At 42.1% G+C, this 17,592-nt stretch overlaps 2 protein-coding genes and 1 long non-coding RNA gene across 7 annotated transcripts in view; 1 reads left to right on the top strand and 2 right to left on the bottom strand.

Annotated features, from left to right (window-relative positions):
- The window catches only part of LOC118084738 (uncharacterized), a 40,303-nt gene extending 34,813 nt beyond the window's left edge, over positions 1-5,490 (bottom strand). The window contains exons 1-2 of one of the 4 annotated variants that reach the window (XR_004692560.2): positions 5,362-5,490; positions 4,804-4,891 (exon numbers count right to left, since the gene is read on the bottom strand). This is a non-coding gene — a long non-coding RNA (uncharacterized LOC118084738). The other 3 variants (XR_004692561.2, XR_009557450.1, XR_009557449.1) reach the window with 3 other exon arrangements.
- Positions 5,384-11,996, top strand: LOC118084737 (inosine-uridine preferring nucleoside hydrolase). The gene is made up of 6 exons (XM_035114607.2): positions 5,384-5,484; positions 6,623-6,813; positions 7,402-7,581; positions 8,677-8,788; positions 9,617-9,753; positions 10,252-11,996. The coding sequence occupies exons 2-6, from the start codon at positions 6,634-6,636 to the stop codon at positions 10,600-10,602; spliced, it is 960 nt and encodes a 319-aa protein (XP_034970498.1). The 5' UTR covers positions 5,384-5,484; positions 6,623-6,633; the 3' UTR covers positions 10,603-11,996.
- Positions 11,997-16,614: 4,618 nt separating this feature from the next.
- The window catches only part of TMEM131 (transmembrane protein 131), a 72,773-nt gene continuing 71,795 nt past the window's right edge, over positions 16,615-17,592 (bottom strand). For both annotated transcript variants that reach the window (XM_035114636.2, XM_060273450.1), the window contains exon 41: positions 16,615-17,550. In XM_035114636.2, coding sequence (XP_034970527.2) covers positions 17,260-17,550 — 291 coding nt within the window. In that variant the 3' untranslated portion in view covers positions 16,615-17,259. The remainder of the gene's footprint in view (positions 17,551-17,592) is intronic.

The raw sequence follows: 17,592 nt of genomic DNA on the forward strand, positions 1-17,592 counted from the left end.
CAGAGTGAAAGTTTCAAGTTTGGAACCTAATATTTCAGAAATAATGGACTCAAAGGGCAGATTTAACTTATCTCATTAAGAACTGAAAATTAAAACTAACTGTATACTGATGGAGTACTCTGTTGTAACTGTAAAAAACGTATAAATATAAAATATAAAAAGACTCTTAATTTGGCTCTCACATTTTAATTTTAGGATTAGGAATTAATGGGGGTCCTTGTCACAATAGCGGCTCGATGAGGGGTCCTCGAGAAAATTTTGTTGGGAACCCCTGGTCTAGGCAACAGATAAACTGAGGGTTAGACTCTGAGTGTTAGACTCCCATTTGGGACCTAAAACATTTCAATGCCTTTAAAAAGTTGTAGGTTTGCGCCAACTGAATGACATACCTAGTCTCATAAAACAGCCGTCAGTCAAAAGCAGGGCCGTCTTAACCTTATCGGGCGCCGTGGTGCAGGGATCCCTCGGGCGCCCCACACCGTCCAGGGAGCCCTGGCTGCCGCGCCGATGGGAGGCTCGCGGACGGCTTCCCCGCAATGGTGCCCGCAGCTTAAGAAGAGGTGGGCAAGGGCGGCGCTGCCAGCGGGGCGCTTCGACTCACACTGCCGATGGTGACACCGGACTCGCGCTCTGCCAGCAGTGCCAGGCGCGGCAGGCTGTCAGAGGGGGCGGCCTGACGGACGGGGACACTGCCAGCTGTACTCCGCCTCCACCTGCTTGGCCGAAGTGGCTGCATGGCACTGCCATCCAGGGAGCCCTGGCTGCCGCGCTGATGGGAGGCTCATGGCCAGCTTCCCCACAACGGCGCCCGCAGCCCAAGAAGAGGCGAGCGAGGGCGGCGGAGCGCGAGTCCAGCATTGCCATCACCGGTGCGAGTCGCGGTGCCCCACTGGCAGCGCCACTCTCGCTCGCCTCTTCTCGGGCTGTGGACGCTGTTGCGGGGAAGCTGGCCACAAGCCTCTCATTGGTGCGGCAGTCAGGGCTCCCTGGCAGTGCCAGGTGCGGCAGGCCGTCGGAGGGGGCAGCCTGATGGGCGGGGATGCTAGCAACTGTGCTCCGCCTCCGCCAGCTCAGCTGAAGCGGCTACGCAGTGCTGCTGTCCGGGGAGCCCTGGCTGCCGCGCCAATGGGAGACTCGTGGCCAGCTTTCCTGCAACAGCACCCGCAGCCCGAGAAAAGGCGGGCGAGGGCAGTGCTGCTGGCGGGGCGCTGCGACTCAAACCGGCGGGCAGGGAAAGGGAAGGCTGCTGGCAAAGCCACGCAGCTCCCCAACTCTCTGGGGCGTCGGCACCCTGGTGCAATGCACCAATAGCCCCAATAGGAAATACGGCTTTGCTCAAAAGAAAGAAAAAGGCTCTACCTGATAAACTGAAACACCAGATTATCTATGGGAACATACTGTATCTATATTCTATGGGAACAAATCTGAAAGAAAGCAAAGTTCATTTTTTAATGAACAAAATATAATCCTAATCCAAAAAAGAAACTGATGGTAAGATAAATATACCACACAACATGATAAGTATTAACATTAGCAAGGCATTCAAGAAAGAATTGATGTCAAAGTAGCACACCAAACAATGCTCTGATCAGGCAATGAGCTGCTCAACAGGAATGCTGGCTAGCTATTTGGAAAATCCATTTTATATACATTTCTGGAAACAGAACTGTCTGACTCAGGTTGCATGTATGGCTTTTAATAAAAACATGAAAGATAAACACGTTTCAAATGCCAGATATCCTGCAAAGGTGATACCAAAAGCCATAGGATTTTATGGCAGCATACAAGAGAAAGTGCATAAAGAACAGGAAATTGAGGGATGCCAACTGAGACAGGGAAGGCAGAGAAAGAGTCTCTCCCTATGGTTATATTGAAAAATCATTTAGATAGGTAGCTCTTTTTGACCTAGCCAAGGTGTTTTATATCAGGATTCCATGCTTTTTCTGTTGCAGAATATCTAATGCCTCTACATATTTTTCTCTGCCCTTTTGAGTAATGAAATATAACTTTCTAAAAGGGTGTGGCCTATCTATTTTGGCATGGTTAAGTGCTAAAATGGAGCATCACTCTCCTCCTCATACTACCAGGTTTGGGCAACTATATGAGAGCTGTTGATGCTTGTAACTTTGCCCTATTGATTGACTTCATATCAGATCCATTAACCAATCATACCACTAGTTCTTTTATTTGTTTTGCTTCTTGGGTGCTGTAAGGAGTTCATGAAATCATATATTCCTGATTTTATTTTTTATTTTGCTTTTAGATCTCATCTACACTATGCATTTAAAGAAGTATTATGCCACTTCAAACAGTCATGGATTCCTGCAAATAACCCTGGGAACTGTAGTTTGTTACTAGGAGACCCCTCTTCCCCTCACAGATCTACAGTTTCCAGAGTTTTCTGGGAAGAAGGGTTGCTTATTAAACCACTGGAAATACTACTCTCTCACACACTGAATTATAGTGCAAGGCTTTCAGTGACAAAGTCAGGAGATCCAGTAATGGATATCCAACAGAGCATGTAGTTTGGCCCTAAGAACATTTATTAATTTTGAGTGGTTTATATCATCACTTCTCTCCAGTTGTTGAGGAGACCTAATATAACCCTACTGTTTATTATGTGAGTGGTAAATATTAACTTACTTGCCCTTATAAAATGTGTTAGCTGAGGTCAAGTTCCACTTGGTTGGAAGGTAGCAATCAAACATCAGCCTGAAAAGAATTTCACCAATACCAGGTAACACACATTTTATGTTTAGCTTTTGGGAGGGAAAAAAAAAGATAATTTGCTGAGCAGAGTGGGTGGGAAAGAGAAAAAAAAACATTTGACCATTACACAGTACTATATGTCATTATGTGGATCTGATGTCTGGTTTATATCACCAAGTATGTAATTTTCAGTTTAAGTGTGTTTGATAGAGCTCCAAGGGGAAAAAATAAAAATGTGACAATAATAGTAATACAACCACAATAAACTGTGGAGTATATCATTTCTGGATTTTATAAACTCCCAGATTAATATTACATCCTAAAATATAAAGGTATTGTAATACTACTGTTGGCTATTAATAGGTCATGTTCTCCCTGAATAAAGAACTGTAATATGGGAAAGTAGTGAATGAACCAGACATTAATTTTGTGTGTGCTGCAGAATCAGTTTTGCAGGTGAATTATTTATTTATCTAGGAAATCTCATTACACATACATTTAACCCAAGAAAGTGAGTAATGCAGGCAATTTAGATGGCCTTGGAATACACTTTGTAAGCTATACCATGAAGACAAATGCTAGGGCAGATTTCAGATGTATTTATTTAAAATATTTTATCATACTACCTTTCATAAAAATATCCCAAGGCGATTCACAATAAAACAAATACAACAGCAACAAAAATAGGATAAACTCAATACACAGTTTTAATGGCCAGCAAAGGTCTGGAAAGAAGTATATTTTTTAAAAAGGTAAAGGTAAGGGACACCTGACAGTTAAGTCCAGTTGCACACGACTCTGGGGTTGTGGCGCTTATCTAGCTTTACTGGTTGAGGGAGCCGACGTTTGTCCACAGTTTTTCCAGGTCATGTGGCCAGCATAACTAAGCTGCTTCTGGTGAACCAGAGCAGCACACGGAAATGCCGTTTACCTTCCCGCTGGAGCGGTACCTATTTATCTACTTGCAGGTGCTAAGCACCAAAAACATGAGGTGTTTGCCTTATCTCTAAGAGAAGATCATTCCATAGGCTGGGCACCACCACAACAAGAGGGACCTCTGCAGGTTGCAAAGCAACCAGGAAGACCCCATTGGAATATCTGAATGACTGGATATATTGTTATTTATATTGGGAACTTAAAAGGCACTTGATGACAGTTTCTGACAACAGCCTATTTATTAGTCGCTTTTATCTTCAGGCCAAATCCCCTAAACCTCCACCCCAGCCAAATACACCCCAGCCCTGGAGAGCCAATGGGTATAATCTGCCTCTGAACCCCAAAGCTCCTCTGGTTGTACTTGTGGCTCCTTGGACCCACTTGTATCATGCTCTTCTGGTAAGATTTTTTACATGGGGCAGCTTTTCAGACCAACTCATCCACTGGCTCCCTTTTCCTGATCTTCACCAGATGTGTATTCATAACAGAGTATTAATATTCAGGCCTTAGCTTTTCTTCTCACACTACCTTCCTCAACTCCTCCATCAAAGCTCAACTGTGCTAAACCAACAGCTAATGTCCAACCATAAAACTTCCAGACAACTGGAGTCTGCTGCCACCCAGACAAATCATAAAGTAGTTACCTGACCAAGGAGCCATCCAATAAATTCTCCCAGAGATCATCCCCCCCCCAACCAAGCAGCTACTGTTTAATTATTAATATTATTATTAAGTTTTTATACAGCCTGTGTATATACACACACCTGTAGATCTCAGCGCGGTTCACAACATCAAAATACAAGATAAAAACACAATGAAAACATCACAAACAACAAACCAATGATCCCATTCCACCCACAAACATTTAAAAGGGTACAGGATGTTAATCAACCCAAGGCCTGGTTTATGAGGAATATTTTTGCCTGGTGCCTAAAGGCATATAATAGGCTTGCAACACACACAATAATGACACAAACTTCGACAATCACAGAGGTCACATCATATTTTTTTGCTTTCAGCTCAAGCATGTCATTTTGCCAAGGGGCAGGGTAGCCATGGGGCTAACATTGACTCATACACTACTTTGCAGTATTTCAGCACGAAAAAGGAAGCGTGGCAAAAGGAAGGGATGCACTGACAAACAAAGGTATTACTCACCTGCAGGAGTCTGGTGGCTGCTTCTACTTCTAGCAGCATTCTGGGATGCCAGTGGAGAGTCAAAGATGGAACATGTTCTCTACAGCATCTGATTAAAAAGAATTGTTTTAAAAGGGCACACACAAAGGTTCCTCACAAATCACAGATATAGCTTCCGGCTGAGCTCCTCCTCCACAATAAACTGCTCATTATTACTCACGAAGCTACAGGTGCTGCTTCCATTACTGTATTACATTTGCAACCTACCCACCGCCCCGCCCCAGCGCAAGGGGACAAATACAACCACCTGCACATTATTGACATTCTGCTTCTGCCACCCCCCCGCCAAGTGACGCGACCGTTGTCCCAATTGGGACCCCTCCCTCAGGCTGCCGCCGGCAACACATACAGGCAGGCCTCGGCGGTCCCCCGGTTCTCCTCCCCGGCGATGCGTTTTGAGCCCCTATCCCTCCCCACGGCGAGAAAGCCGTTACGCGTGGAGGCGTGCGCTCGCCCTCCGCAGCTTAGGCCGCGGCTGCCATAGCAACGGCGCCGACCTCCCTCCCCTGTCCCTCTCACCTCGCGCGAACTCGTGGACGAAAGGAAAGCGGCTCGTGATTGGCCAGCTTGCCTCTCTGTGAGCAGCGGGAGGCCTTTCCGGCGCGCGGCAACGAGAGTGAAACGCGGCCGCTCTCCCTGCAGGTAAGGGGCGAGGGCGGGGAGGGGGGGCGCTATTCATTGGAGGGTCAGGGGAGAAAGAGCCCGCCCCCGACGTTGCTCCCTGCAGCCGGGTTGGAAGGAAGGTGGTCCTGGCCACGTGCTCGCTCGTTCGCACCTGCAGCCTGTTATCTCTGCTGTTGTCGCATTTTGCCCTGATGCCCTGCAACAGTTGCATAAGAGGCAGGAAATCCATTAAGTACAGTTACTCCCTGTAATCTTCGTCCTCGTCATCATTGTTACTACGGTACTTGAAGCTGCATGCTACTTTCTCAAGGAGATGCGCCCAAAGCAGTTTACCGGTAGCAACGCAGCATTGCAACAGGAATGTGCATTAACCCAGCGTCGTTATTATAATACTGTAACAGCAAAATATTGTGGCAGCTTAGATAATGAATCAAATTGTTCATGATATACATTTTGCAGACTAGAGACCACTTTTTCAGTTGCAAGGAAGGTTTTCTCAAGTTGGCAGGTGCACAAAGTTGGAGAGAGAATCTCCATCCTGTGTTGGGGTAATTTTTGTGTTCTTTCTTTTGCCTGTTGCATATATTGCTTCTCTCTTTATTACATAACTGAAAATCTAATTTGAAAAAACTACAAAAAAGATCCAGTAATAGTCACCCATTCATTCATTCAGTTCAATTCAAAACAGAACACAGTTATGGAGGCTAGCATTGGGGGAAAGCTGCACTCCTGGATTTCTGCTGATTATGCATCTTCTAAAAAGCATAGCAACCTATTGGACAAAGTGTAAAACCTAAACACCTCTTATGGTGACAGTGAATGAAGTCCAATCATTTTTGCACTTGTGATTAGCTGACAACCTCCATACATTTAGAGACATCTGTCCAATATTTACGTAGCTCTTTGCCAAGTGGACTAGTGTTGGTCGTGATCCTGTTGCTGCCCTGGTTTAAGTGTGGAGTGAAGATGAAAGAGTCATTTGGGGTCTCACTTGTTTTCCCCATGCCCTTGAGCTTAATACACCCCAGAGGAGGGGTGGTAGATTTTCCTAAACATATGCGCATCAGCATCCCTCTGTTACCACACTTCCACTGGTCTGGTGGTCAATATGATACAAAGCTTGTCTATTGAAATTATTTGTTTTACCTTTTCATAGGCATTTCTAAAATGAAGAAACTTCTGCTGCTTGATGTTGATTGTGGCGTTGATGATGCTCAAGCTATTATGATGGCCCTGGCATCTCCCAATGTCGAAGTCCTGGGGATTACTTGCTGTTATGGAAACAGTATCTTGGAAAATATATGTAAAAACGTATTTCGTGTGTTACATATTTGTAACAAGCTCGAGGTAATTATTCCTGCTGAATAATCTTTCAAACAAATTTTGCATTATGGTGTCATGCTGTGGTATTCATAAATGAGACACAGATAACCTGATCTTATGCATACTGTACTTGCTTCCAAGTAGTGTCTATTTTTACACATAATGGCAATCACTGAGAACATTTGGTTGAGCCAATTGGCTTCAACCAGAAGCCACACATTGAATTTTCCTGGTCCCATGGTGTAGAATACTCTTCCACCAGAGATTCAGTAAGCATCTGCTGCTAATTTTCAGGTATCTCTTGAAAACCTTTTTATGCTGGCAGGCCTCTTCAGGTGATTAAACTTTTTCAAGATGAATCAGTCAATTTATAATTATTCTGCATTGTTTTATTTTGTATCTTGTGGTTTTTTTGTCACCCACAGTGGAGCACACTGGATGCAGAGTAAATGGGAGTATGTACACAACCTTAGACACAGTCTGGCCTAAGCCCAACCCCTGCAGAAGAACTAGTTGGCAATAAAAGCTATTTGGCACCTGTATTTCATTTTGGCGACATCAATGGTTTTTTGTCTTAAAATTAAAATCACATGGTTGTCATATCTTGCATAGATTCCAGTTTATCCTGGTGCCTCATCTCCAATACTTGGTGGACCTGTGGAAGGGGCAAATTATCATGGAAAAGATGGACTGGGTGATGTTCCAGATCCCAACGCTCCAGGATTAGAGCTTCTGCAGGAAGAACATGCTGTGCTGGCAATGTTAAGAATAGTCAATGAACGACCGGGTCAGGTGAAATGATATAAAATACATTCAGCTCCTCCCTAGTGAATTTTACTACTCAAATAGACACGGATCCAAAAGCATATGGATACATATAAAAAGTTAGCAAGCTCCTTTCCAGAGGGCAGTTGGCAGTAGATCACTCTGTGTGAAAGAGATGATCATCTATAGAACATGCTCTGATGTCTTTTAAATATTTTTTCTCTCATATATGCTTTGGGGGTTTAGCTTCCCTAAAGTTTCTTGGTCTTCATAACCCTTTCAAAAATAAAAATAAAATTGCCCGTTACTGATTGAGTGAACTGCACTGTTTCCCATCACATTTCATTAAACCTTCCCACCTTCCTGCTGTCCTACTCAGGTCACCTTGCCCCTGCCGTGACTGATATTCACATTTAAAAATATGTTTTTTATGCGTATGTTACTGACAGATCTAGTTTGGTTCTAAGAATCATCCCGATGGGTGAAGATGGGCCAAGAGGAAATGGATTTTATTCAGTAAGGGGAGGAAAGTAGCACAGGCAGCCCCAGCTGTGTTGTTATTGGTGGTGAAAATAATGCTGCTAATAATACTTAACATGCTGGGCTTTTTGAGCGTTCGGTGCATTTAGCAGACATGAACTCATCTCCGGCTTCTGTGGCAGAAGAGGGTGGTGGCACCATCCTCAAGTTGTGGAAGAGCACAATTTCCCATCCACACCATAGCAATGACACTTCATGGGAACTGTAGCTCCATAGAGACCTGATCATGCAGACTCCCTTCAAAACGGGGAAGAATTATGCAAACAAGGTGCTCTGTGTCATCGGGCATTGACATGGGGTGCCTGGTTCTTGTTAAAATTTAGCACTGGTAATAACAGCTTCCTATATGCATATGAGATCATGGGTGTGCGCTGTTTGAACTGGGGATTTCTTAACTCATAGTTCCTTATTTGGTGTTGCGTATTATTGTATGGTTGTCAGCTGCCCAGAAAAAGATATAGCCCTGACTAGGTCTTTTTCCTGGACCTCAGCGGGGACTATTTAACTACAGAGGGGTTGTCACACAAGGCAGCACAACTATTAAATAAGTAGCTTCGATGAATTGTTGCATATGTTTTATAGGTTTCTCTAGTTGCTACTGGTCCCTTGACCAATTTAGCGCTGGCTGTGAAAATGGACCCAACATTTCCTAAGAAACTTAAAAATGTGTTCATCATGGGAGGAAATACGGAAGGTAAATGACTTCAAGAGGGCTTGTTAGGCATGTTTGTATGTAAGTGTTTTGTCTCTTAATATTTCACAAGTGAACTGCTTTTTAAAGAATGTTCTTGCAGAACACTGTGTTTATGTTTCAGTGTTTTGCAGTACATGATGTTGAGTCATCATTTAAGTACTTATTTTGTCTTAGTTGATACTTTGTTTGTTCAGCAACTGAATTTGCAAGAAATCCTCCTGGTTATTCTTGAAGACAGCATACTTTTCTTTTGTGTGGGAATTTTGTTGCCTACTTTGGAGGCGTTTGAAACAAACTAAGCATTAGTCCACACTTCCATGCCTAGAAAGCATGGGTGCAAGCAGTTTTCCACTTGTCCCTTGTTTTCTCCACGTGGGGTCTCAGTGGTTTTGCATTTGCCTTGCAGCTTCCCCAGCTCTTTTTTTTTATTGGGCATTAGAGACTGCTCCAAGTGTGGTTGTGCTCCTTCTGGTATCTGAACACAGGAAATGTCGCTCCAAAGGAAATTGCTGGGTCTCCCTGCCTTGGAGTGTCAGTTTGTTTCCTGCCTTTGCTTGAAGCAAACCATTCCATAACATGAATTCCATATTCTTCCAGCCTCTTCTGTCTCTCTGGCTGCGCCTTTTAAAGATTGGCACAGTTCATGTGTTTGTATGGGCTTTTTGTTCACATATGACAATGTACACATTTGGCGGCAGGGGTGAGGGGTGGTAGAATTGTCCTGCACCTGTGACAAATAACAAAGAGCTGTTGTATAGGAAGCAGCTGTTAGAAACTGAATGAATTGTCCCATAGAAAACTAAAGTAGCTCTTTTTTGTTTCTTTTAGCCAGAGGAAATACTACAGTCTGTGGAGAATTCAATTTTGCAACAGACCCAGAAGCTGCTTACATTGTCTTAAATGAGTACACCTGCCCAACTTACATTGCATCATGGGAGTTCACATGCTCCTGCCCACTATCCTGGGTAAAGTATTAATAATCTGTTAATATCTAGGCAAGTGTTTCAGCTTGATCAAATGGCAGCAATCCTATATGTAGTTACCTAGAAGTAAGCCCCACTGAACTCAATGGTTCTCATTTCTGAGTAGACATGTATAGGATTGCATCTGGGTTGTATCCAGCATTAGTCCTGTTTAGAATAGACCCACTGAAATAAGTGACCATGAGTAACTTAGGTCCATCCATTTCAATGGGTCTGCCCTGAACATGATTTAGTTGGTAACTGATTTTTAAAAAAACTAAATTGAATATGACAAATCTATTTTATATAAAGAAATCTATATCCTCATGACTATATATCCATCAGGAGCTAAAATGATTAATTATTGCCATTGTGAATGCCCTGTGGAACATTACTGATGTCAAGGTCAATCATGTTTATTCTGGAGTTTTTACTTAACTTTTTATGCAGTTGAATAGTTCTCTTTAAAAAAAAAAGCCCAAACTGTTATTTACTTTGCAGGAATTCTACCATGAATGGGTTAATCAGAAAACTGAGAAAGCTATGTTCGTGAAGAAAATATTTGCTCATTCTTTTGAATTCTCAAAAATCTTGGGGGAAAACCCAGGTGAAAAGGAATGGCGGTCAGGGTTTGTTCCATGTGATTCCTACGCTATGGCAGCTGCCATCGAAGATGATTTTTTAACAGAATACACAGCAATTGGTGTATCTGTTGAGCTCAAAGGTTCACTAACAAGAGGAATGATGGTAGTGGACTGGAGTAACAAACTGAACAAGGAGAACAAAGCTTTCCTAATGAAAAATTGTGATTTAGGGAAGTTCCGGTCACTTCTGCTAGCTGCTGTAAAATAATAATAATTTGTATTGTTATAAGGATTTACTGAAGTTCCCTCCTCAAGCATACATATAATGGGCATCCTGATCTCTGGTGTTGCTATCCAATCAGGTTTGTGTTGCAATACCTAAAATTACATTGAGGTTGTTGATTTATTTTTTTTATAAACACCAATCAAGTGGTATATTAATTATATGGGAAAAAACCCCAAAAAAACAGAAGCCACATCACAAAGGGGTTTTCAGCCTCCTTTACTACAGCTTTCTGTTAGCACAGAACATATAGCTGGAAGAGGGTGAAAGATAGTCATCCTCTGGGAGTCCCAAGATTTGGCTCTAAACTAGCTCATTTCATGACACCAGCCTCCTTTTGAAGAGTGAGCTGATGGCATAATGCAGGGAGCTAAGCCAATTGCAGAGCCAGAGCAAGGAGAGCAATATTAGGTTGGCAGGCATTAACACTGCCACCATTTGTATTGATTCTATTGCTGAGAAAAAATATTGTAAAAGGTCCAAATTGAATTTACACCATTGAGAGAGAATCCATAGGACTTAGACATCTTGCGAGTTACCTAATAACGTTAAAGACCCATGTTGTCTGGTAGACTGAAATAGATGCTTAGTTATTTAATACTGATTTATCTGCAGAGAACGGGCAAAAATTCTATTAGTGAGATTACACAAGCTGAACACAATCTAGAGAAAAACAAGCATGGTTTTAGAATTACTTTCACGGAATAAATTTGCCACTAGATCCAATAATGTTTACGTTAACTTTCAGAAAGTACAGTGGTACCTCTGGTTAAGAACTTAATTCGTTCTGGAGGTCCGTTCTTAACCTGAAACTGTTCTTAACCTGAGGTACCACTTTAGCTAATGGGGGCCTCCCGCTGCTGCCGCGCCACCGCCACGTGATTTCTGTTCTCATCCTGAAGCCAAGTTCTTAACCAGAGGTACTATCTCTGGGTTAGCAGAGTCTATAACCTGAAGCGTCTGTAACCTGAGGTACCACTGTACACACCAATTCTTTTACACAAGATGCTTTTGTGTAATAGCCACAACTAGAATAAATTACGTGAAGTACTGGAAATTTTTGTTAAGTTCATTTAGAAGCACAAGGGGGAAATAAATTACATGAATATGCTACGTCAGCATTGACAGAAGGAAAGTAATGCTGTAATCATGTTCATGTGTACAGAATTCTTTGAATCAGTTATTAAATTAATAAAGAACATCTACAGATATGATTAAGAGTCAATTTATTGTAGAAAATATTGAACTAAGTCTGTATATGCATGTGTGTGCATGTACACACACACACACACACACACACACACAGTTTTAAAACATTTAATAAAATATTTTAAAAATTGAAAAGTACACTTTCTCTAGATTGTACCTGTGCATCATAATAATTCTGCTAGCTTTTGTGCCATTTGCTGGGGGCAAGACGCAAGGAGGACGAGATAGTGGCATGTGTACCAAGTCTTTTGATAACTTGCTGTAGGTTCTTGGAAGTTCTGTTGGGTCAGACTGGAGTGGAAACAATGTGCACTAAGTTCTAGGAGGAATAGGATCCTGGAGCAGATGGTGTCTTTTCTAGTCATTCATTCTTCAAAGGGAACTCTGCCTTTGCCCTAAACCCAATAGTTATCTACATGAGATTCATAAAAAAGTGATGGCACCCTCATTGCCCCATCCCACTGTGATATGGCCAGAATCTTTAATATTAATTCATTTCTATACCCATGTAGTCTTATACATATTTCTCTTGAGTACTGAAGGATGCTGTTTACCATTCTGCAAACTTTTAAAGATATAATTATATAAATTAACATCATTACGCACCATTACTCCTTGTATGTCAAAGCAGCTGGTTTTAAAAACCACCATGGGGGAATTGGGGGAAAGTAGCAATGCTTTGCAGAAAACCCTTTCCTTCCACCCTCCAAAACAGTCGCCTGCTAGTGTAAGTGATTTTCTAACTAAATTTATATTTTCCCCAAAACCTAATTTATATTTTCCCCCAAACCTTGTTTAAAAGACTTGCTATTTCAAAGAAATTGGTTACAGACTACCTTGTATCTAACAAGGAATAGCGGGACAAAATACAATTTAGCCAGAAGGTGGTGCTGTCTATGTACTACTGCAGCTTTGGAAAATGAACTGTAGCTTAGCAGCAAAGCGTTCCATGTTCAATACCTGGTATCTCCAAGTAAATCTGGAAAGAGATTCTTGTCTGAAACAATGGAGAGTCACTGCCAGTAGGTGTAGAGAACGGCGTCCTTAGTTCCCCAAAACCAGTCCCTTACAACACAGAAAATTGAGTCTTATTTCTAACTCAGGAGAAAGGAGGGAAGAATGTTATGTTGCAGCATTTATTGTAAAACCTGCCGACCTTGCAATATTGTTTCCATTGCCAGCTCATTTTTGGTTGTTTTCCCTGCACAGAAAGGACACTGCAGAGGAGTTTGTATGGTTCATTAGGAAGTAGTTTCAAGATAGCACTTCAGCAGCAAAATTTTGTCACTGTACACGTCTCACTGTTTTGCTACACTTCCCTAGGCAGTGAAAAGCTCCAGGGGCAACACAACCAAGGGGCTGGCTTTACTTGGAGATCACTACATTTTGTAATATTTGATTTATAAATAAAGAAGCAGAGCATTCATACAAGCAGAAAACCCACTGCCCCATTTCAGACCTCCAGAGGGAGGCACCCCAAGATGCTTCAGCAATTTGTCTTTTGTCACCCGCATTTATGTTCCTCTTAGCCCTACCCATCAGAGCCACTCCCAGCAGGGAAAGGGAGTGATAAACGATATTACCTCCCTAGTCCCATTGGTCCCTCTCATTCAGAGCACTCAGGGAAGATCTTCAGCTACTTTCTAGCTATTAGCTGAGGAAGGAATCATTAACCATGCACCTCAGATCATTAGCCTTCCTTCAACTTGTCTCAGGAATGTTAGGACAAACCAAAATATGAAAGTACTGGGCAAGCTTTCAAGTTTTCCTGAAAGCTGGATGGAGAGAGAGAGAGAAGAGAGAGAAAACAACAGCACCAACCAGGCTGGACATCTTCTTCTTCTTCTTCTTCTTCTTCTTCTTCTTCTTCTTCTTCTTCTTCTTCTTCTTCTTCTTCTTCTTCTTCTTCTTCTTCTTCTCCTTCTCCTTCTCCTTCTCCTTCTCCTTCTCCTTCTATAGCTGGGATAACTCAGTCAATAGAGCATGACACTTGAAGGGTTCAAGTCCCAAGTTGGACAAAAGGTTCCTGTGTTGCAGGGGGTCAGACTAGATCAGGCATCCCCAAACTTCGGCCCTCCAGATGTTTTGGCCTACAACTCCCAGGATCCCTAGCTAACAGGACCAGTGGTCGGGGAAGATGGGAATTGTAGTCCAAAACATCTGGAGGGCCGAAGTTTGGGGATGCCTGGACTAGATGATCCTCAGGGTCCCTTTCAACTCTACAGTTCTATGAGTCTATAGCACCCTTCATCCAAAGATCATGGATATATATATATGCACCCAAAAAGCATGTAACATTATAACAAAGAAAAACAATACACCCCCCCCCCCCGTTAGAAAACTACAGATTGTTTTAATTAGGCAAAGGCCTGGGAGAAGAGGAATGCTTTTGTCTGGCGTCTAAAGATACGTAACAAAGGCGCCAGGCAAGCCTCCTTGGGAATTATAGGTAACAAAAAGAGAGAAAGAACAAAACCAAAACCAATTGTCACCAGAACCACAACACACCAGCTTTATACAGATAAAGCTGACTTGTAGCAACCTGGACTAAGCAAGAAGCGTGACAAAATGCCTCCCTGCTAAATGAAATAATTGAGATAAATTCAGAAACATATTGCACATTTATGTGTGCTTTACTTGCCATTCCCAACTGCAGTTTTGTCTTGATCCCCAAGTTGCTCTTCTCATACTTTTACCATCAGCTGCATACACACCTCAAGAGCACAGCGTAACTGTAGGAACAGCCTTAGAATTATTTTGCTTCCAAAGAGTTGACGCCAGCATGCCAAGTAATGGCCTTTCTGCAGCCTGACAAATTGCTTGCTTGTAACTAAGTGCCTCTGTCACTGGACTCTGGAGTCCAGGCATAAAGGCACTGTCATCATACTTGCTAATGCACTAATACTAAACTTATTAACACCTGCTGTTTTACTGCTGGCTGTATTAACATACCACCAGTTCTAAAATGTGTAACTGAGATGACTAAGTGCAGACACATACAGAAAGTAGGAAGGAGCAGCCCCTGCTTCTAGTGAAACAAGACACATTGCATGCATATGGAATCATGTTTTGCTAATGCAATTCCACAAGCAGAACAGCAGAAAGAAAAATTGGTGGTTGTGTTCATTACTCGATGCCTGCTTTAAATGTACATGCTCTATACTGCAATGAGCTAATGTTGCCATAGCAAGTACAATGAATTATCAGGCAGGGATGAGACAGGCAGGTGGAGGGATAAAAGAGCAGACCAAGGAACACAGAAGATTCTAGGAAAAGAACCTGACCCAGAAGAATGGCATGAAGAGGAAGTCAGGAGGAGAAGGTATAACAATGAGCAGAAATGAGATGTGCAGAAGCGAGGGAGCCTTAAATCGGCACATTGATATGCTATCAGCCAAAATGAAGGCCTCTAGTTTGCTTATAAAACTCCACTTTGCTTAGTAAATAGTGTCCTTACATTCTGCAAGGCAGAAAAACTAGATAGCCCTAACCTTTAAAACCAGTGTTTAAAGGTTGGATCTCCGTGTGTGTGCCATCAATGCAGGTATTTGCACCTGTCCCACTTTCCACTTCATCCTTCCTAAAAAGTAAGTTAATGAAAATTAGATACAATATGGATAATGAGATATTTTATCCCATACAAGTCATTCTAAATTATCAGGTCTCATATACATTATTCTATATGCCAGATTCATTGTAATTAACTTAATTTCAGTTACAAGGGTTCAGCCCTGGAGAACTCCACACACATGTGTTTGTAGCAAAAAGGACTTCCAGTTCAGTTTTATCAGAAGATTACCTTAAAATGCTTCCAGCTGGGCAAGGCTCCTTGGGAAAATATTACATTTGTACAGTGGACCCTCCGGATACAAACTTAATTCGTTCCAGGGGTCCTTACATACCCCGAAAAGTCCACAACACGAGGTGCCGCTTCTGCACATGCATGTGGCGTGATAGAGCACTTCTGCGCACATGTGCAGAGCGCTTCTGCGCATGTGGCGAAACCCAGAAGTATACGCTTCCAGGTTTGCCACATTTGCAACCCGAAAGTTACATTACCCAAAGGTAATGTAACCGAGGGTCCACTGTACTCCAAATGGCATAAAGAATGCTCCCAGATACTTCATGTGTGAAAGTTTATTCTAGAAGATAAACTCTCTCCTCTTCTTCACTTAAATCAGTTCTTTATCCATCTATCAATATCTATACTATCTCGGTTATGACGGTATATCCAGAATTTAGACATAATTAAACCTGTGATCCTGCATGTGATTTTGATTGTGCTGCGATACGGTAGTTCAGTCAATAGAACATGGGACTCTCAATCTTCATGGTCATGGGTTCGAGTCCCATGTTGGTCAAAAAAATTCCTGCATTGCAGAGGGTTAGACTAGATGACTCTCGTGGTTACTTCCAATTCTACAGTTCTATGATGTGTGTAAAAAGAGGATATGTACAGTTTCTCTTTGGTGCTAGATGTGCTGCAACAGCTGTCACCAAGCCTACTGCCAGCAAACACACTGTAGCTGCCATTTAAGAGACATTTGCATGGCATGGCTATTTTTATACAATGTTTTCCTGTGCAGCTGACGTTCACAGGGACTAGAGTTCACCATAGTCCAACTGTTTTTGTAACAAATGTGCTTAAGGTGGACTGTTGTTACCATGAACAAAACTTCCAAAGCCTGTCGTGAGATGCCACTAATGATAAGCACTTATATTAAAACTTTCCAGAAAGGCTGTCAAATCTTTGAAATTCAAACATTCCACAGAAGCACATACAGCAGAAATGAAAAAAGCATTATTTTATTTTTCAAGTACAACTTGAAGTTGTATTGGTAAGAAAAGCACAAGGAATCTTTTTTTTTTTCATCCACAAGTATTGGCTATGCACATTTCAGTTCAACTTAAAAATGCATTCAGGTTTACAAATGTACAAACAGCACATAAAATGTATAGTTTGAACAGTATGCGCATACATTTGCTCCTAATGTTTTTACATTCGTAGAGCCTTTAACAAAGAGAGCCTTATTTTTTTAAAAAAATACTTTGCATTTTTAGCACAAGGTGCTCTTAAAAATTATGTTTGAGAGCATAATACTGGGGGGAAATTAAAAACCAAGCATGGTAGTTAAAAATCACTGCATTTTGGAAATTGCCAAGTGTTTAAAAAACAGAATGGGCAGATGGTAAATAAAAAAAAAGACTATGGTCTTATAGGATTTTTTTTAACCACATCCAAACTTTTCCAAGCTGATCAGTAATTTTATACTACCATAATCTCAAGACAGACTTTAAAGTGATGAATGTATGACTAGATTGTAACCATGTTGGAGTCTGAGTAGGAATGGCAGCAAACTGCAAATTATGTTCCAGGCATATTACAGAATTTACCATGATCTGATCTGGACAACAGTCCCTTTGTTCTTAATTTCAGTTTTCAGGTGGGTAATGCACATTAGGCCAAGGATCTGAGCTTCTTCTCCCAATAGCAGGGCTCCAAATTAGCCAAGGGTTATATGCTTGCCCCAAGTCTTCAGGATTGCTGACTATTGGGGCAGTAGCAGCTGGTGGAGGGGTGTTTTCACTCCCGAGATCAATACCTGGCAACGTGTTAGCTGGAGTGTTGAAAGGAAGGCTACTGTTCAAATTACTTGACCAAATGGAATTGCTGAACGGAGTGGTGGTGGTAGACCACAGGCCACTTGGGTTCCCAAGGATAGACTGCATTAATAAAAAACAAAATAAGGACAAGAGCTATGACAC

The sequence above is a fragment of the Zootoca vivipara genome, chromosome 4 (assembly GCF_963506605.1).
Source record: "Zootoca vivipara chromosome 4, rZooViv1.1, whole genome shotgun sequence".
In the NCBI taxonomy this organism is placed as follows: Eukaryota; Metazoa; Chordata; class Lepidosauria; order Squamata; family Lacertidae; genus Zootoca; species Zootoca vivipara.

Excerpts from the sequence above, each read along its gene's own strand:
- LOC118084737 (XM_035114607.2), top strand. The coding sequence starts at position 6,634 with ATGAAGAAACTTCTGCTGCTTGATGTTGATTGTGGCGTTGATGATGCT. Across the intron at positions 6,814-7,401 it reads ATATTTGTAACAAGCTCGAG|ATTCCAGTTTATCCTGGTGC; the intron begins GTAATTATTCCT and ends TATCTTGCATAG. Across the intron at positions 8,789-9,616 it reads CATGGGAGGAAATACGGAAG|CCAGAGGAAATACTACAGTC; the intron begins GTAAATGACTTC and ends TGTTTCTTTTAG.